General features: G+C 33.5%; 1 protein-coding gene across 3 annotated transcripts in view; it reads left to right on the top strand.

The window, feature by feature from the left end:
* Positions 1-21,298, top strand: part of IL7 (interleukin 7) — a 55,611-nt gene extending 34,313 nt beyond the window's left edge. The window contains exons 3-6 of one of the 3 annotated variants that reach the window (XM_027089799.1): positions 13,186-13,266; positions 14,343-14,474; positions 17,085-17,138; positions 19,177-20,223. In XM_027089799.1, the coding sequence (XP_026945600.1) occupies positions 13,186-13,266; positions 14,343-14,474; positions 17,085-17,138; positions 19,177-19,296 (387 nt within the window). In that variant the 3' untranslated portion in view covers positions 19,297-20,223. Of the gene's footprint in view, positions 1-13,185; positions 13,267-14,342; positions 14,475-17,084; positions 17,139-19,176 lie in introns of all 3 variants that reach the window. The other 2 variants (XM_027089800.1, XM_027089801.1) reach the window with 2 other exon arrangements.
* Positions 21,299-21,640: the final 342 nt, after the last annotated feature.

A 21,640-nucleotide genomic window follows, 5' to 3' on the forward strand; every position in this document is an offset into this window, starting at 1 on the left:
GTAGTTATCCACACCTCAGTTTCAGTGTTCTTCCCTTTGCACTGATGTAGGACTACAGTCTATTTAGAAGAAACAGAGAATGGATGCCCTGTATGAAACTTTTATATATGTCTCATAATAACATTCCTACACATCCAGAGTAGATATGCACAACTTCTTGATCTGTGGCACTACACCAGCTATAGGTGAATATGCTGCCAGGTTTCAGTAATTATTCCGTGTTTCTATTTGACATGAACATTGATATCTAGGGAAATCTGCCAATTGCTGAATAATACCAGTTCTGGAACACTGTTTCTTATCCCAAGCTTACCTAGCCACACCTTGATTAACACAAATGAATAAAATATCAAGTTATGTATCTAAGGGGTGTTGCTAACACTGGAAAGGCATCCCATAAATAGAGCAAATATATTCACTTCCAGAAAAGACATGCAAGGCATATACAATTTTACACAAGATAAAAAATGGGTTTAAGACTAAGATTTAGGGCTTCCCTGGTGGCGCAGTGGTTGAGAGTCCGCCTGCCGATGCAGGGGACACTGGTTCGTGCCCCGGTCCGGGAAGATCCCACATGCCGCGGAGCGGCTGGGCTCGTGAGCCATGGCCGCTGAGCCTGCGCGTCCGGGACCTGTGCTCCGCAACGGGAGAGGCCACAACAGTGAGAGGCCCGTGTACCGCAAAAAATAAATAAATAAATAAATAATAAAACTAAGATTTACTTATTACCCTTTCGTGGTATCCCCCTTTGTTTCGTATTCATAACACTGTAAGAGTTTCTAATGAATTTTGCTGGCTGATTGACTTTTAATTTTTTTTATTGAAGTACAGTTGATTTACAGTGTTGTGTTAGTTTCTGGTGTACAGCAAAGTGATTGCATTATACATATATATATTTTTTTTTCATATTCTTTTTCACTACAGGTTATTACAAGATATTGAATATATTCTCTGTGCTATATAGTAGGATCTTGTTATCTATTTTATATATAGCATTTTGTATGATTGACTTTTTTATGATTGTGCCTCATCAAAGAAATTCTATAGAGGTATTTTCACAAGTTGAAATTCACATTAACAAATTTTCTTTCCTAACTTTTCTGCATAAAAAGCATATTGAGGGTACCTTTATTATATTATTTTGATACACTATATTTGATAACAGAGTCATTTTCAATGTTATTTTTGGACTGGTGTTTTTTGTTTTTATTCCTGGCCTGTTCTCTACAGAATGACCATCAATATTAATTGTTAAATCACTTAACTTCCTATTTCCACTATTGTTTATGTACTATGGAGACACGCAATATAAAACATACTATTTTATGAATGTAAGTTAAATGAGAAGCAAAATGACAATAAATTTCATTAGAATTGCTTTACTTTGGCTACTCTTGGTCATAGGAAGGACTGGAAATAACATAATCACACTTTGGTAGCCTCAGAGCTTTGATTAATTAACTTATAGTTGTTAATTAATACTACTGTATATTCACCTTAGAATTTTAGCATAAAATTTAGTAGGAAACATTTTAGCTATTAAATATCTCCCCCAGTTCTTGAATATCAGAGCATAGTTACTCATAACAAAGAATAAATGCTAAAGCCAACAATATACCAAAATTAAAAAACAAATGAAAAGGAGCATAAAGAAATAGTAAAGAATATCTGATAATAAATATGAATTATTTTAATCTCTGAACTTAAAACCAATTGTATAAAAAAATATGCATTATGTAAGAAATACACCTGAAACAAAACATAGAAAGTTTAAAAAAAATCCTTATATAAAATGTAGAAACTGATCAGTAAAAGACAGACAACCTAAGAAAATTGTTAAGAACAGGCTATTCATAGAAAAGGAAATGCAAACTGTCAATTAACATGAAATGATGCTCATTCTCTAGTAGTCATGGAAGTGAAAATTTAAGCTATAATGAGGCACAAATTTTCACATATCAGGGTTGGTAAAATTGTGAAAGGCTTATGACATCTGGTGCTGACAAGGATGTGACAAAACGGGCTCCCTTATTTGCTGGTAGAAGCATGAATCATTTTTACTGAACACAATGATTTTTAAATGAATATACCATTTCCTTTAGCAAGTCTCAATTATGGGAACCAATTCTACAAAAATGCAAACATTAATATAAAAGGAGATAATATACACATACAAATATATAAACACACATACACATACAAAGATGTCTATTGTAGTATTGTTTGTTGGAGCAAATATTGACTTTTTTCATCAATAAGAGAAGTGTTGAATAAACATTGGAATACACTTAATGTAGAATATTATGTAGCTATTTTAAAAAAGCTGTTCTAGATATGTTTGACTTAGAATGATGATCATAATATAAAGTGAAAATAATACAAAACAAGTCGAAGAGTAATGTATATATTACGATCCTATATTTTTAAATGGTAAAGGAAAGTGCCTTCATAATCCCTATATATGCATGTATATGTGTGACTTTTGTATGCATGTATGTACATTACACATATGCATAGGTTTTTTGAGCAAGAAGGGTATTCTTATCAAACTGCTAATATGAATCACCTCAGGTAGGTGATTCTAGTGGGTGCAGTGGAGAAAAATTTTAAGGTTTTCATTATATATCTCAGTATTGTTTGAATAATGATAAGCAAGTAATATATATGACATTAAAATATTTTTATGTTCAAAATAATTTAAAAAGTTAAAAGATAGGAAAACCATATCATGCAAACCAAAATCAAAACACCATAGTACAAATAGGGTGAGAAAATATGTTATTGCCCAAACTGAAACACTTTTAAGAATGCAAGAGGGAGCTAACCAAACAGGTTGTAATTCTGGTATAATCCAGAATGATCCCAGAAAACTGGGAATTATGTCTTGGGGATGTAATGTACAGCACAGTGACTACAGTTAATAATACTGTATTGTATATTTTGAAAATTGCTAATAGAGTAAACCTCAAAAGTTCTCGTCACAAGATAAAAATTGTAACTATGTGTAGTGACGGATGTTAACTAAACTTATCGAACTAGACTGATTGTGGTGATCATTTTGCAATGTATAAAAATATCAAATTATTGTTGAACACCTGAAACAAAGCTTATATGTCAATTATGTCTCAATTTTAAAAATGTCTGAGGTTTGATATAGCTAAGGCAGGAATCTATGGTTTCAATATACGCTGGGCCACTTTTATGGGACCCTAGGTGGCAAGAGAACGTTACACTTCTATCTCGGTATTCATCTTGTCTAGGTAAAATCACCTCTGGCTAGAATGCTGATATTAAATGATATTTAAAAACATTTAAGTTCTTAAGAAATCAGTCACTGTGGATGTAAGGCTAATCACAAATGCAGTCATTAAATGACAGAATGTTAATCTGTTGATTCCCCACCTGTCTGTATGAACAACCTTAGTAAACAAGTCCTCTCCTTGCCTCTCCATATAAGTTTTAGAATCAGGTTGTTTGATATCACAAAATAACTTGCTGATATTTTTGAGATTATGATAAATCTATAGGTCAATCTGGGATAACAAACATCTTAACAACGTTGAGTCTTCCAATCCATTAATCCATGAACATGGACTATCTTCCCATTTATTTAGGTCTCCTTTGATCTTTCACCAGAGTTGTGTAGTTTTCCTCATAAAGATCGTGTACATATTTTGTTACATTTATACCTAAGTACTCTAAATGTGTTGTGTTTTTAATTTCAAATTCCATTTGTTCATTGCTAGTATAGAAGAAAACTATTAACTTTTGTCTAACTTTGTATACTGTAACCTTGCATAATCATTTATTAGTTCCAGGAGGTTTGGTTTTTTTTTTTTTTCCTGTTTATTCTTTAGGATTGCCTGCATAAATTACAATGTCATCTAGTAAAAAAGACAGTTATATTTCATCCTTCCTAATTTTTATATCTTTTTTTTCCTTTTCTTGTCATATTGAATCACCTAGGTTTTTTCAAAATACAATGTTGATAAGCAATGGTGAGAGGGACATCTTTGCCTTGTTCTGATCATAGGAAAGTTCTGAGTTTCTCACCATTAAGTATGCTATTAGCTATAGGATTTTGAAGATGCTCTTTATCAAGCTGGGGAAGTTCCCCTCTAGTCCTTGTTTACAGAGAGGTTTTTTTTGGGGGGGGGTTTGTTTGTTTTGTTTTTAATGAATGGATGTTGGATTTTGTCAACTGCTTTTTCTGCATCTATTAATTTGATCATGTGATTTTTCTTCTTTACCCTCTTACAGTGATAGATTACATTCTTTGATTTTTTTGAATGTTGAACCAGTCTTACATATATGGGTAAATATCACTTGGTTATGGTGTATAATTATTTTATATATTGTTGGATTCAATTTCTTATATTTTGTTGAGGATTTTTGCATCTATTTTCACAAGATATATTGATCTGTGGTTTTCTTTTCTTGTACTGTCTTCATTTGGTTTTAGTATTAGTGTAAGCCCGGCCTCATATAACAAGATAGGAAGTATTCCCTCTGCTTCTTTCTTCTGGAAGAGATTATAGACAATAGCTATGATTTCTTCCTTAAGAGTTTGATAGAAATAATCAGTGAACCCATCTGGGCCTGGTGCTTCTGTTTTGTAAGCTTATTGACAATTGATTAAACTGCTTTTATAGATATAGCCCTATTCAGATTGCCTATTTCTTGGTAAATTTTGGCAGATTGTGTCTTTTAAGGAATTGGTCAATTTCATCTAGATTATCAATTATCATCTAGAGTATCTATTATCCCTGTTAATGTTCATGGGATCTGTAATGATGTCCCCTCTTTCATTTTTGATATTAGGAAATTTGTGTCTTTTTTTTCCTTAGTTAATCTGGCTAAGGCTTATCAATTTTATTTATATTTCCAAAGGAGAAGTTTTTTGTTTTGTTGAGTTTATTGATTTCCTGTTTTCAATTTAATTGATCTCTGCTTTAACTTTTATTATTACTTTTTTTTTTTTGTCTTTTGCTTACTTTGGATTTAATTTTCTCTCTTTTTGTAGTTTCCTAAGGTGGAAGTTTAGATTATTGATTTTAGATACTTTCCTTATTTAACACATGCAGTCAATACTATAAATTTCCCTCTAAGCACTGCTTTCACTGCATCCTACAGATTTCAATGTTATATTTTTATTTATTTCAAATATTTTAAAATTTCTTTTGAAATTTCTTCTTCAATCCACATATAACTTCAAAGTGTATTGTTTAATCTCCAAATACTTTGGGATGTCCCAGTTGTCTTTCTGTTATTGATTTCTAGTTTGATTCTATTGTGATCTAATAGCAGACATTATATGATTTCTATTCTTTTAAATTTGTTAAGATTCAATTTATGGCCCATAATTTGCTCTCTTTGGAGAATATTCAATGTGTTCTTGAGAAAACTATGTAATCTGCTGCTGTTGGATGAAGTATGAAGTTGTCTATGCATGCCAACTATATAGAGTTAATTGATTGTGCTGTCAAGTTCAACTATGTCCTTACTGATTTTCTGCCTGCTGGATCTGTCCATTTATGATAGAAAGATATTAAAGTTTTCAACTATAATAGTGGATTCATCTACTTCTCTTAGTATTCTATCAGTTTTCCCTCATGTATTTAGACTCTTTGTTGTTAGCCGCGTACACATTAAGAATTATCATATCTTCTTGGACAATTGTCTCCATTATCATTATGTTAGGTCCATTTCATCCTGATAACTTTCCTTGCTCTGAAGTTGGCTTTGTTTAAAATGAACATAGCTACCCTGCTTTCATTTCATTAATGTTAGCATAGTATATATTTCTTCATTTTACTTTTAATCTATATGTGTCTTTATATTAAAAGTAGGTTTTTTATAGACAGTATATAATTAAGTTGTGTTTTTCTGACCCACTCTGACAAACTCTGTCTTTTAATTGGTGTATTTAGACTGTTGACATTTTAAAGTGATTATTGATATAGTTGGACCAATATCTACCGTATGTTTTTTACTGTTTTCTATTTTTTGCTCTTATTCTTTGTTACTATTTTTGTCTTCACACTTTATTTGTCTTTTATGATTGTGACATTTTATGATTCCATTTCTGTCCTTTCTTAGCATAACAATTATACTTCTTTTTAAACTTTCATTACTGGTTGCCCTAGAGTTTGGTATATATATTTGCAACTAATCCAAGTCCACTTTGAAATAACTCTGTGCCACTTCACAAGTAGTACAAGTACCTTAAAATAACAAAATATTGCTAATAATTCTTTTCTTTCCTCCTGTCCCTCATATCACTGCTTCATTGATTTCACTTATATATAAGCATGTATTTTATATATATGTATATATATGTATATATGTAATCAAATTATATATAGTTAAATGCACTGTTGCCATTATTATTTTAATCAAAGTGTTAGAGCAATTCAGAATAAGAAGATAAAAGTTTTTATTTTTTTCTTCATTTATTCATTCTCTGATGCTCTTTCTTTTTCTATGTAGCTCTGAGTTTCTGATCTGTATCATTTTTCTTCTCTCTAAAGAACTTTTAACGTTCTGTTCAAGGCAGTTCTACTGGCAACAAATTACCTCAATTTTTGTTTGAGAAAGTCTTTATTTCTTTTTTCCCTTTGAAGGCTAATTTCTCAGAGTACAGAACTCTAGGTCGGTGGGTTTTTCTCTCAATATTTTAAATATTTCACTTCACTTTTTTCTTGTTTGAATGATTTCAGAAGATAAATTGGACGCAATTTTTATCTTTGCTTTTTTGTAAGTAATTTTCCCCCGCTGACCCCCATGGCTTCTTTCAAGATGTTTTCTTTATCTTTGATTTTCTAAAGTTTGAATATGATATGCCTAGGTATATGACTTGGGGCATTTATCCTGCTTGGTGTTCTGTGAGCTTTCTGGATGTGTGGTTTGATGTCTGGCATTGACTTGGGAAAAATTCTCAGCCAGTATTGCTTCAAATATTGCTTCTGTTCCTTTCTCTCTTTCTTCTGATATTCTTGCTATGCATATGTTACACATTTTGTACTTGTCCACAGTCTTAGATATTCTGTTCCATTTTTTCCCCTGGTATTTTTTTATTTTTTCTTTTCAGTTTTGGAAGTTCTATTGTCATATGCTCAAGCTCAGAGATTCTTTCTTCAGCCATGTCTAATTTAATAAAGAGCCCATAATTCCATTACAGTGCTTTCTATCTCTAGCATTTCTTTTTGATTCTTTCTTAGAATTTCCGTCTCTCTGTTTACATTATCCATTTTTTCTGCATATTTTCCCATTAAAGGTCATAGCATAATAATAATTTTTTTAAAAAATTCCCAGTCAGGGGCTTCCCTGGTGGCGCAGTGGTTGGGAGTCCGCCTGCCGATGCAGGGGACACGGGTTCGTGCCCCGGTCCGGGAGGATCCCACGTGCCGCGGAGCGGCTGGGCCCGTGAGCCATGGCCGCTAGGCCTGCGCGTCTGGAGCCTGTGCTCCGCAACAGGAGGGGCCATGGCAGTGAGAGGCCCGCGTACCGCAAAAAAAAAAAAAATTCCCAGTCAGATAATTTCAACATCACTGCCATATCTATCTCTGGTTCTGATGCTTGTTCTGCCTCTTCAAATTGTGTTTTTTGCCTTTTAGTATGCTTTGCAATTTTTTGTTGGAAGGTGGACATGATGTTCTGCATAAATAAACCTGTGGTAAATGAGCTTTTAGTAATATAGTGATAAGGTGTGGGGAGATGGGAAGCTTTCTATAGTCCTTTGATTAGGTCTCAGTCTTTTGATGAGTCTGTGCCCCTGGATTGTAAACTTTACCAGTGCTTCTCAATACCTATCCACTTAGGTGAGAAAGGATGTCTAGCAAGGACTGGAGCTGGGTATTTCCCTTACCCCAGATAGGTTAGGCTCTGATAAAATTCCAGCAGGTTAAGTTCTCGTAAGGGGAGGCCTTGTTAAGAATAACATAACACTCTGGCATATTTCAAAATCAATGCTTTTTTCCTCTCTCTGCCAGAAGCACATGGGGATTTTTCTCATATTCACTGTGAGGACCTCATAGAACTCCTGTAAGTAAAGCTCAGAAAAAGTGTGAGCAAAGGGGGGACCTCCAGTGGTAGGTCCCCTTGGAATTTTATCTCTAAGACTTGTCCATTCTGAGCTTCCAGTAATTCATCAATTACAGTTCAGGTTTTTCTATCCCAGCATTGGTTCACATGGAGGTTTCCGCTCCTGGGTTTCTGGTTCTCTAAATTGTAATTATTGCATCAGCTGTCTGTTTCTCCAATATTTGGGGAGGCAGTTTACCCTGTGACCTCACTTCTCTGACAGATATAAGAAGAGTTGCTGATTCTTCAGTTTGTTCAGCATTTTACTTGTTGTTATGATGGAATGGCGACTTCTAAGCTCCTTACCTCCCAGACTGGAAACTGGAAGTCCTACACACAACTGTATTTTCATTCTAATATTCTTTGACTTATATAGTATTTAATTAAGTGATCTAATTAAATAAGAAGTATAACTTAGTGTTAAGGAATTGACTTAGTAAATATGCAACTCCAATTGTGAATGCAAAAACACATGAGTATATCAGAAACTGGAGTTGGGAGTCTTTGGTATACTGTGAGCATTAGTCAATATGTTTTACAGAAGGAGTAGAATATTGATTATCCCAGCAAGTTAAATGAAGATTAATTAGTCAATTCTTAGACATATGTTCATGTTTGTGCATATGCATATACATTTGAATATATGCTTATATAGAACACCTTTTTCTTTCGAAAGATTTTTATTATAATCATGTTTTATTATAAGCATATGTTCTTGCTTATAAATATTATCTCAAAACAAATATCATATCTGCTTAATACTTCATTTTACCATCTATTATCAGCTGTTTTTCTAATTTAGACTCGCTTTCTTTATGTGAATAGATTTTGTACAAGACAACTTGACCTTTCAGTTGGCATTGTATATTTTGGATCACCACCTTCTTAAAACAGTCTATTCCCCAGGTTTTCTAGCTTTCTGGCTTCTTTATGTATGTTCTTGGATCTCTGAATGTAAACTCAAGCTTCATCTGTTTAAAACCAAACATATTTTACTCACACCATCTCTACTACTATTCCCTATCTCAGTGAATGGCAACACAGTATATCCTGCTGCACACACCAGAAACCCAGGGATCAGCCCTGGTCTGTCAATCTTCCTTAACTTTAATTCTCAAATAGTGTTATATTGGCTTTCTAAATATTTCTCAAGTCTTTTCACCTATCTCTACATTCTTTCCCACCACCAAGTCCAATAAACCATTATTTCAAGCACTATGTAATTGTCTCCTAAAGATTCACACACATACTTTCTTGAACCTTTCCAAACCATTTACCATGCTGCTATTAATATGATCTTTGAAAAAGGTATTTAGTCATTAATTATTGATTTTAGGATCAAGACAAAGCTCCTTAACATGTCCTTAAGCCCCAGCATAATTTAGTTTCCTCCGGATCTCTTTCGTATGAAACCGGTGATTTCTCTTGCTTTCTCAGCTATATACCGGTTTTCCCTTGCTCTCTTTCATCCAGCAGCCTATCTGCCATTATTCCCTCCCACTTAACTGAAGCCATACATGCTGTTTTCTACATCTTTACTCTTCCTCTATTTTCTTTTTCTCTAGTTTACTCATGCTTCAGCTCTCAGTTGAAGTGTTCCTTTCTTAGGGAAGGCTTTACTGAGGTTCCTAAGTAAAATCCTTCTTTATAGGCTTTATGGTAGCATATACTTTTTATTCATAACAATTATTAATTTGAGATTTGATTGTGATTATTGGATTGATGTCTGTCTTTACCACCAGACAGTAAATTTCTTGAAGGAAGGAACCCTCTGTGATTTTGATCACAATTCTCTCTTCACTACTATATGGCACATGGTAGATGTTCGACAAGTATTTGATTGAAGAATAAATGAATGACTTTTAATTTAAGCAAGGAATTAACTACCAATTCTTACAATAATCTGGTAAGCTACCTAATGGTAAAATTTGTAACATTTGAAATAGGATTCCAAGAACAATACAGACTTTTTCAATTTTCATACAGGCTACAGATTTCATTAAAAATAAGTTTCACTGGGGCTTCCCTGGTGGCGCAGTGGTTGAGAGTCCGCCTGCCAGTGCAGGGGACACGGGTTCGTGCCCCGGTCCGGGAAGATCCCACATGCCGTGGAGCGGCTGGGCCCGTGAGCCATGGCCGCTGAGCCTGCACGTCCGGAGCCTGTGCTCCGCAACGGGAGAGGTCACAACAGTGAGAGGCCCACGTACCGCAATAAATAAATAAATAAATAAATAAAAATTTAAAAAAAAATAAAAAATAAAAAAATAAGTTTCACTTTTCAAAAGGTCCTCCAAATGAGTCTTTATATGCCATAAGACTTTGGGCCGTGAGTGTGCTGTGATAGTGATAATCAGAAATGAAAAAGATTTCTGTAGGGACCAAGTTCATTTTCAAAGAATAGTAAGACACGAGACTGAATCTTTCTTCTTCATATCAAAACCCCAATCCTCAGGCCCAGACCTACAAAATAGAAGGAGAATAGAAAGGAGACAGCTATCAGTTATGTAGCTGCCAATGAGAATCATTTATGGGCAGTAAATAGACATTAGTTCACTTAGAACACATGTAACCATGAGTTCCCCATTAGAACAGGCATATGGAAGACATGTTGGAGAAAACCACACAAAATTGAATCTTAAAAAAATCAAATATAAATATATAAAAGAAAAAAGTGAAATAGAAAATCAACTGTGTATGTAATTAGTGTTTCTGGGGAAGGGGCTACTGTGCATGCCTTAGAAAAAAATTCAAAGATAGAAGAAAACTATGCTAAAATGAAAGAAAATGCAATTCTACAAATTGAAAGAACATTAGATATTTTAGGAACAACTTATGTAACATAATGTTTTACACTGGAAAATACTGAGTTCACAGTCAATGTGATCTTGGCTTGTCTCTTGTTTCTTTCATATTCATAATAAATATGAAGAAATATTCAAATATGTCAAGATGCCTGTAAGAAACTATTACTGATAAAGTAATTCTACTATTTGTTAAATCAAAAGATAGATATATAAGGTTCTTTCCAACTCCACGATTCTACATATCTTAGTCTGAGCCACCCTTCTCACAGGGCTTAAATGGAAACAATTTCAGAAAGCAACTGTAGTTGGCACTCATGTATGCTTATGTTAAATCTATTCATAAAATGCACTAAAGTCAACTAGTCAACTATAATTGTGACTTTTATAGGAGTCAACCTTTTAAGTCAAACTTTTAAGTGAGACTTTTATCTACTGCTGTACACATCTGGCAAACAAATTACGTGGTATAAAAACACCCTTTCTGTATCTGCCAAAAATGAGTTTTGTTAAATACCTGGAGCAATGAAATGGCTTAACCAATATGGCTTTTCAAATATTCGTGTGCCATGCAATTGGTTAAAATGCTCCAAGAAATAGGTACTCGTTCATATAATATTTTTGGTAAATTGGAAAACATCATACAGATTAGCTGCACATTTGCTTATCTTCTTTATTTGATGGATGGCATGGCAAAAATGAAAAGCAGGTTTTATCAGAGAGAAATGTATATATGATTTATTATCCTTCTTAGGGTTAAATGCAAGTCAATAGGAAAATGATTTAACAGGCAAACATTAATTTTCCACTATCTTTTCAGGAATATGTATAATGGCAACATAAGGATAGTTATAGAAAAATATATCTATTTGCACTTGAGATATTTGCAGTATGACTGGGATGTTTGGCACTAACAAATCTTCTGTTTACATAAGCATACTTTTACAAATATAAGAAGTGATGTACAAGTGTCCAAGGATGCAGCATCTGCCCTTTACATCAAATGGCATAAGAAAATGGGACTGTGTTTTCTTGTCTTTGTTCCCCTATCAAGCTTGGCAGAGGACTTTGCCCATTGGCCTGTAGTAAGTGTTGAATGGTTAAATAAATGATTACGTGTTCAGGCTGTAATTCCTATAGATAAAACAGATACATTTAAAGTCAGGATGAATCCAGAGACCATTTACGTTTTTCAGTGGTGAGAAGAGTAATGCATATTTTTCTGAGAGGCAGATGAAGATTAGAAGCCCATGATTACATCCTGCCATTACTCCACTTTTTATCTGTTCCTTAGATGACAACACATAGGCTAAAATTGCTTGAAGTCCTTCTAGAAGCTCTGATAGCATGGAATGGCTAGTTTGCTGGACAGAGCTAGTCCAAGCCTGTGCATAAAGAATCTGAATCCTTAGGAAATTCTTCCTAATATGTCAAGTACATTCTTTTTTTTTTTTTTTTTTGTGGTACGTGGGCCTCTCACTGTTGTGGCCTCTCCCGTTGCGGAGCACAGGCTCCGGACGTGCAGGCTCAGCAGCCATGGCTCATGGGCCCAGCCGCTCCACGGCATGTGGGATCTTCCCGGACTGGGGCACGAACCCGTGTCCCCTGCATCGGCAGGCAGACTCTCAACCACTGCGCCACCAGGGAAGCCCTCAAGTACATTCTTGATTCAGCTAATCCCCACCTTCTAATACTACATTCCTTAGAAAAGAAAAATGAGAACGTGCCAGTCTGCCTTCCCCGCCTCTTACATGACAATGACAATGCACATATTCAATCTCACTTTTTTCTCAGCTAAATTCTACCTCAAACATCCCCAACTGGATTATTTAAAATGCTGCAGAATGAATTTCAACTTTACTCACTGTCAAGAGGCTTTGCCTTCATTCTAAAGTAAATTCCCTTTGTTGCTGTTTGATAGTGGCAGGAAATTGGACCAAATAACCTCTTAAATGCATCTCAACTTCATGATTTCAAAATTTATAGTACGTTGTCTATATAGTATAACTTCTAAAATAGGTACTTTTATTTCCCCAAAAAAGCCAGTTTCTCTCAATGATTTCTGAGATTAACCTATGGAGTCTGGGGGAAGCTCTAAATACGTGAGGGTTTGTGTATATACTTGTTTATTCTTCAACTATAGATAACTATTCTTCCTGCCTAGTCAGCTAAATCAGACTAAAGTTATTTTCCTTAAAATGCACATATAAATACCAAGTATTATAACATTGTTATTTTTATAATTACTACATGATAGAAAGGTCCCCAGTTTAACCATATTATTTTATATTATTTATTACAGGACAGCATGATAGACTTTGATAGCAATTGCCTGAATAACGAACCTAACTTTTTTAAAAAACATTCATGTGATGATAATAAGGTAATGACAATTATTTGGAGTTTATATGTCATTCAAGCTTGATTTCATAGAAGCTTATATTTTTTATATCTCTGTTAATTATATTGATTATATTAATAACACAGTCTTTTGGCTCTAACCCGACAATTCCCATTGATATGTTAAGTTATACTATGGTCTTTTATACTTTTATTTTACAAATAGCCCTATGCTTATTTGATAAATAGTCCTTTTAATTTTAGCATTTCATTTTCACCTTGAAAATACTAGAAGAACTGCTGAATTCAAAGACACATATCTCTTATTTCTAAAATTTTTATGCAGGAAAATGCTTGTCACACACACGCACACACACACACACACACACACACACAAGTAATGGGTGTAATTTAGTTGTAGGCATTTTGAAATTTTTTCTTTCAATATTTGCTTATCTTCAAACCACTACCACTTCTATTTGGTATAATATTACAATCTACAGAACTTCCAACAAAAATTTGTGTCATCTCTTTCTGCAGAAACTAGTGTGCTATTCAATAGACTTTTTTAAAACTCACAATAGCTGAGTTAACTTCATGGCATTTAAGAGTATATCCATAAATTCTGTTTTTTTTTAAATTTCTTACATTAAATATTTGAAAAACTTGTTTTAGGTGAATAGGCCCTTTATTTTCTTATTGCCAGCTATTCGTCCATAGCTCAAAAAGGGCAAAAATAATAACAACAAGAAAAGTCACACATACCTTTCACTATTATTGCTTCCAGAAGACCTCTCCTTTAGTTATCTTGTTTAAAATTGAATAAACTTGTTATATGTTCACTCATAAGCGATAAGATCACACATAGCAAAGAAAAGAGACTTTAAAAAGTCAGATAATCATTAAACTGGGTTCTAGACACTTTAGGCTGTCACCTGGGAGCTAAACAGTTTCAGTCTAGTTGCTCTTCAGTCATGCGATTAACTGGAATAGAAGAAAACTGGGGTGGAGGTGGGGTGTTACTTAGCAATACAGTTCTGGCCTTAGGCTCCTTAGGAAAGCTTATCACTTCTTAATATTTTATTTGAAACAGCCCTTCTGATGTTTTTTCTGTAATAGGAAGCTTCGTTTTTATATCGTGCTGCTCGAAAGTTGAAGCAATTCCTTAAAATGAATATCAGTGACGATTTCAATCTTCACCTATCAACAGTTTCACAGGGCACATTAACACTGTTGAACTGCACCAACAAGGTAAGCTGAGGACTGTTTGTACAAAAATGTAAACAACTCCAGTGATAAGATACTATCATTCTCTGATGACCAAATCCGTTAGCATAGAAATCTAAGTGCTTATAAGAAAATTGAAATACATTTACTCAATTCTAGAAGAGGAAAGCCTCAACTTGTAAAGTACCTATTCATCTCTTGGCTAGGGCAAAGAAATTGTTTTTAAAAAGGTACTAAAAATAGATGAAAGCAACATTGTAAGTCAACTATACTTCAGTTAAAAAAGGAAAATAGGGCTTCTCTGGTGGCGCAGCGGTTGAGAGTCTGTCTGCCGATGCAGGGGACGCGGGTTCGTGCCCCGGTCCGGGAAGATCCCACGTGCTGCGGAGCGGTTAGGCCCATGAGCCATGGCCGCTGAGCCTGTGCGTCCAGAGCCTGTGCTCCGCAACGGTAGAGGCCACAGCAGTGAGAGGCCTGCATACCGCAAAAAAAAAAAAAAAAGAAAAGAAAAGAAAAGAAAAAAGGAAAGTAAATAAAGAAAATAATAAATTTTATTGTCATAATAACTGTCAAGGAGGCTAGTGTGATAAGTTGGGTGAGGAATGGTAAATTTTTATTTCTAAAATGTCTTAATAATTTTAATCCATATATGTACACACTTATAAGAACTCATAGCAAATAAAACGGGTAATCAAATGTATTTAACAAATATATTTGTATATAAAAATTGGGCATATTTATGTCCAACAATTTTCAAGTTTTTTGCCTCAATAATTTTGATAAGTATAGCGCTAATTTCTTCCTACTTCTCTGCTAGTGGTCATGAAATATAAACAATAAAACAAAATTTGGAAGACATTATCTTGAGACTAGACAACAGTTTCTTCATCTGCAAAGTGGAGAAAAATATAGTACCTACATTATAGGATGTGAAAATGACATAATATAGAGTGCTTAGTACTAAAAAGTTTCAATAAATGTTTTATAATTACTATTATTATTTTTACTCCCTCTTCAGGAATGTTACCAGCTGCCACATAAAGCCAAAAATATTTCTTATAATTTTTAAAAGAAAATTTTAACATTTTTATGATAGAAAAAGGATTGTGTGTGTTTTTAATTTTTAATACTAGTAGTTGCCCATAGAAGGTAAAATGGTAAGATTGTCCTTGAGCCCTACTGGCAGTGATGAAAATATATATTGGACCATATAAGTTGGACCACTTCATTTATCATTACATTATCTAGTTGATGCAAGCCAGTCTCCTCTTGGTCTTGTGGATTTGCCAAGCTTATTTCCAATCTTGTCCCCTTATAATGTTAGTCCCTTATATGGAATTTCTACTGTTCTCTTTTCTGTAAATCTGATCTCTCTTGTTCTATGCATTCTTTAAGGCCAAGCTTAAGAATCATGAAGACTTTACATTCTAGCCTACCATCTCTTAATCCTTATTTATAGTGATTTAAAGTACAGTCAGCCTTTCATATCCATGGTTCTGCATCCTCAGATTCAACCGTGGATCAAAAATATTCAGAAAAAAATCTCTAGAAAGTTCCAAAAAGCAAAACTCGAATTTGTCAAGACACATCAACAACTATTTACACAGCATTTATTTTGTGTTTACAACTATTTACATAGCATTTACATTGTATTGAGTATTGTAAGTAATCTAGAGATGATTTAAAGTATACAGGAGCATGTGCCTGGTTATATGCAAATTCAGCGCTATTTTATATAAGGGACCTGAGCATCCATCCTTGGATTTTGGTACCCACTGGGGTCCTGTAACCAATCCCCCACAAATACAGAGAGACTACTGTACTATCTAATGCAGGAATAGCAAGTTCGTTTCATGTTGCTTACACATCCAGTTACTTAGTAATGGCTTATGTTGTGCATAAGCTTCAAGTCAGGGCTTAACTGAAAAGAATGCAGAGCAAACTAGCGATATCAAAGGGTTAAAGGTTATAGGTATGCTGTATATTTGCAATTCTTTCTCTCATGTGTTGAGTTTTGCATTGATTACCATATTCCAAAATCAACTAATTGTAGAAAAAGAAAATACACAAATAATTTAAATCTTGAAATTAAATAAAATTATGTTACAAAATTAACCTGCTACAATCCAAATTTTTCTTGAAATGAGAAGGCAAGATGTTAAAGATGGTCAGCTATATTGAATTTTCTTCGTGAGTTAGGCATGCTACAAGCTTTTTATAGTTATTTCATTTTGCTTCTGATGGGTAAAGCTTAATAAAATTTATGATAAGGATTTAACAACTTAATGCTAATGTTATTTTCATGTTGATTAAAATTCTAATTTTTTGTCTCTGTTAGTATACCCTTCTATATTAGCTTTTCATACCTCACAGCAATTAACACAGTGCTGGGCATATTTGCAAAATTATGCATCCAGGTTATTCGGAAGACTAATCTCTCTTGTTTCTCCCTTCTCCCTGTTATTCAATTTCTAAATGAAATTAGTATTCTGCCACACTAACAATAAATAATTTAAAGTAGATATTCAAATAGATTAGATGGGCTGAGAGTAATATGAAAATTAGCAATTATATTAATGGAAGGAGTGATAAAGGATTAATAATCAATATTATAAATATGACTTGGTTTTTAAGGGTAAAGGAAGAAAATCAACTTCCCTGGGTGAAGCCCAACCCACTAAGAATTTGGTAAGAGTGATTGTATAGTTTTCTTATCAGCTTTTTACTCAACTTAATTCCTTAATATTTCTCTTTGAATTGTTTCCTTTTATATGCTCGATTTTGAAAATATTCATTATAATGTTGGTAAAAGGAGAAGGGAGGTACCCCTTAGAAATTGGATCCCTTTAAACTGAATTTTTAAAAACCATTATTTTAAAATTAAAGAAGCTAGGGAAAATGTCAGAGCATTGATTTTTTAAAAAGAAACAAAATTAAAACCTCAGTAGGTAATAGCAAAGGACATGAACAATATAGGAGAAAATAAACTAAACAACAAGACACAATGAAAAAACGTTACTCTAGTACAGAAATACATACTAAAAATGAGAACCCATTTTATACCTATTTTATTAGTATAGACTGTACAGTATATACTGTATATGTATAATAGTATTTGAATATTCTATATTTATATATACTTGCACACATTCTATTAGATTATTACACAAAATTATATACCAATGTAGAAAATATGAATGAAAAAGTCAGAATATTTAATTAAATCTGATTATACATTACAATGATATAAATATTAACTAGGATGAGACAGAAAAATGAACACACCTGGTTCATGAGAGTGATAGATTCCTTTTTCACACTTCCGTTACTACGTTATTTGACCACTATATATATATACGGAAATTCCTTATTCCTCTTAGAGAAGCAGTGTGAGTCTGCACACCCTGGGACTCAGGAAACTCTAGGAATTCCACCTGAAGTGGAATAGTTGAAATGAATAACTGAGCAATATAAATAAATACATTGAGGGCCTCTGGCTAAGGGAATTTAGAAAGAAAGTTTAGAAAAAGGAGATAACATCTGTGTTCCCAGGATTACAGAGGCAAAATCACAGTTCTTTGTTTTTTTGTCTTTTTAATGAATGTTCAATCTTGATCTTTGAGAAAAGTCATGAAATATTCACATCTATGTATTTCAAACCTGCTTAGTCACATAAACTTCAATTTGTACTTTTTAAAGATGTCCTGGGACCCTCATTAAAGAGAAGAATATGAGAAATTCTCCTTCATATTTATCTTTGAAATCTGTCCTCTAATCTTTTAAATGCATTATTTAAAGGGTATGTGTTACTGTTATTAAATATATAGCTAAAAGAGATCTGAATGTGACTAAACTAAAAATAGGACAAACAAGCTTAAGACCCAGTCATTATATTTACTTGATGTGTGACAATGGCGGCTTATTTATCCTCTTTACATCTCAGTTTCCTCAAATGTGAAAGGTGAAATCATCAATTTCATAATTACTAAATAGATAAAATGAAATAATGTATGTATAGCACTGATCACAATACCTGACCTAGCAAACACCCAATAATTGGTTGTTATTTAAATGAAGAAATTACTCAACCCTGTACTAATCCACTTCCCAGAGACTCACAGAAATATAACTGAGTATATATGCACAGCTACTCTCTTATATGTCTTTTCCGTGTGAGGTATCTCTTTCTCCACTTTCTGTAGGTTGTACAGGTAGCCCTTATTAGATTTTTGTCAGGGACTGAAAACTAGCTTATGAGGCAGGCATCTTCCATACTCTAGGGAAGATTGGGAACAAGCTTTATCAGGTATGTCCTTATTAATCATCTTTGACAAAATAAACTGAATATTTTCAGTATTAATTATTCCTTCCATAAAAACATTTTTTCCATTGTAAAAAACTCAATTGAATAATGTACAAATCTTTCTCACAAAAGTTTAAATAGCACTCTTTATGTCCACTGTTGCAGTGGTGAAAATGACATCCACCTAACATAGCTCTTTAATTAATCCTAAATCTTAAACCACAACAACCTTGACTTTCCTACACATCAATGATCACAATTATAGTTAGAAACCATATTTTAAAAAATATCATTCAAGATTCTTTTTAATTAAACCAAATTTTTAGTATAAGCTAGCATAATGGATATTAAAGATTAAATATTTTAAAATGTGTATTTTTATAAAAATATGAACTTACAAACTTTTTTTATGTATTTCTCTAGGAAGAGAATAAGTCTTTAAAGGAACAGAAAAAACAGAATGACCTGTGTTTCCTAAAGATACTACTACAAAAGATAAAAACTTGTTGGAATAAAATTTTGAGGGGTGCTAAAGAACATTGAAAAATACGGAGTGGCAATATAAAAACTTAAGAGCTTTATTTGTATCCTCCAAGAATCTATCTGCTTATGCAATTTTCCAGGGTAAAATGCCTTCTGGAAGTTACTGAATGCATCCTGGTAAAAACGGATTATGGCAATTGAGAAATCCTTACTGTAGTGCTAGAAGATGGACATAAACAGTGGAAACCACTGCAACCAACAGTGGAAACGCTGCAATCAACAAACTATTTCACATGCATGAGGACATATATCAATCGGTATTAATTCTGAACTGATTTTTGTAAGATAATCTATGTAAGATATTAGTTGCAATAATACTTTTTAAACCTGTTTAAAATTTTCAGAAGACATATAAATTCTGTGAAATGTATAAAGTTTACAAGGATTAAAAATTAACATTTCATTATTACCAATTGTATGGCCTACTATGCATCAGCATACTGCAATGAGAGTGGAAATTGTCATCTGTGCTGGAAATGTTTCAGAGTTACAGTGAGATATGCATAAGGCCCATGAGAACAAGAGTCATACAGCTTAAAGAAGCAGTAGCATAAAGGAATCCAAGATAATTGAGAGATGTAATTAAACATGAATGTATAACACAGTGCCTTTAATAAATGATATAACAGATGTTTTAAAATGAAGATAAAGAATAATTTCACAAAATAGAAAGTCATCTGTTCTAAGAATGCTAAACCATAGTACTAAGTTACTTTTGTCATTTATGTGTAATAAAATTTGTCTAAATGAGTTTGCAATTTGGGAACTATATTTTTAAGAGAATAATATATGTTGGCCTTTTAATTAATGGAATGTACATATTTAATTTTGACACTCTATTTGTATATAAAAATATTTTCATACAGTATTACAATTGCTTACTTTGGATAACATTTCTCCTTTGATAATAAATGACCTATGTATTAACACTGTCAGATTCACTTAATGAATCCCAATAGGAGTTTTGTTTGTTTGTTTTTTGGCTGTACCATGCGGCTTGCAGGATCTTAGGTCCCCAAGTAGGGATCGAACCTGGGCCCCCTGCAGTGGAAGTGCAGAGTCCTAACCACTGGTCCGCCCAGGAATTCCCCCAACAGAATTTTTTAAGATCAAGATTTTTAATACTGCACCACTATTTGATTTCTCACTTTCACTGAAATATAACCTTTATTCTCTTATTATTGAGAATGTACATGAGACCTGGACCGCCAAACTATACAAGAACAGGAACACTGCTTTACCTCCCATGTTAAATTTTGGTCTTTTTAAAGAAACTTTTGTATATACCAGATGCAGCTTAGAAAGGTTTGCCAACAGTCTTCACTTACTTATAAAGGGAACTGAAAACACTATTCTAGGCAAGCCAAGAGTTCTAAAACAGCCACCACGGCCTCATCACCACCTGGTTAAGAGCTGACTGGCTTTATTTGATCTACTGACGATGCTCAGGTGCCATCCTCAATGTGTGGAGGTAAGACCTTCCTCTCAGTTCGTGTCTGTCTCTCTGCATCTCTTTCTCACTCTCCCCAACCTATATGGAGTTTCTTCCTCACTGGTGCAAGTAGCTGTATAGAATTGTACAGACTGTTGTATAGAATTCACTGATTACCCCATTAATGAGGTGTTGACTCAGCTATGTTTTCTATTTGGTTTTCATTATTAACTCCAGAAAAGGGAGTTTACTAACACTTTGTAGGAGCAAATGATTCTTCAGCAAGCTTTTTCTTCAGATGGACTTTTCAAAGTAGGCTATTCTTCCTTACACCACTAAACAGGTCAACTATGTGGTACATTTCCACCCTGATGAACTGGTGCTATTGGTAAACCATCAGCTATGAAATGGTAAAATTTTAAATTTCTAAAGGGAAACTTAAAACTGTTCTTTAAGATGTTTCCTTGAAGGCTGTTTATAACGTTCCCAACAGTGTTGAAAAAATTCTGTGATTGTGGCAAAATAAGGAACAATATTTTAAAGTGCTTTATTACAAATTATTAAAATTTTCTTCCATTTTATTTTAACCTTTGACCTTGATTTTTATCATTTGTTTATGATAGAATTGAATTTTACAGAAAATTTGCACTCAAAAATTTTTATTCAGCATGGTGTGTCAAATGCTTGGAAAAAAATACCCAGGCTTTTATGGTTATATTTCCCTTCTGTGTTTCCTAGCTACTAGCAAGGTAAGTAAAGACAAGGCAGGCTGGTTAATAATGATCTTGGATACTATATTTTTTTATTATTTCTATCCCCGTTAGACTTGTTTTATCTCAATGAACATTTTCTTTCAAATATGTACGTGGATGCTTTCAATCAGCATTTTCTAAAGTTTGTCTCAAGAAACTC

The sequence above is a fragment of the Aethalodelphis obliquidens genome, unplaced genomic scaffold, assembly GCF_003676395.1.
Source record: "Aethalodelphis obliquidens isolate GAN/ISIS:26980383/991018 unplaced genomic scaffold, ASM367639v1 scaffold68, whole genome shotgun sequence".
Taxonomy (NCBI): Eukaryota; Metazoa; Chordata; class Mammalia; order Artiodactyla; family Delphinidae; genus Aethalodelphis; species Aethalodelphis obliquidens.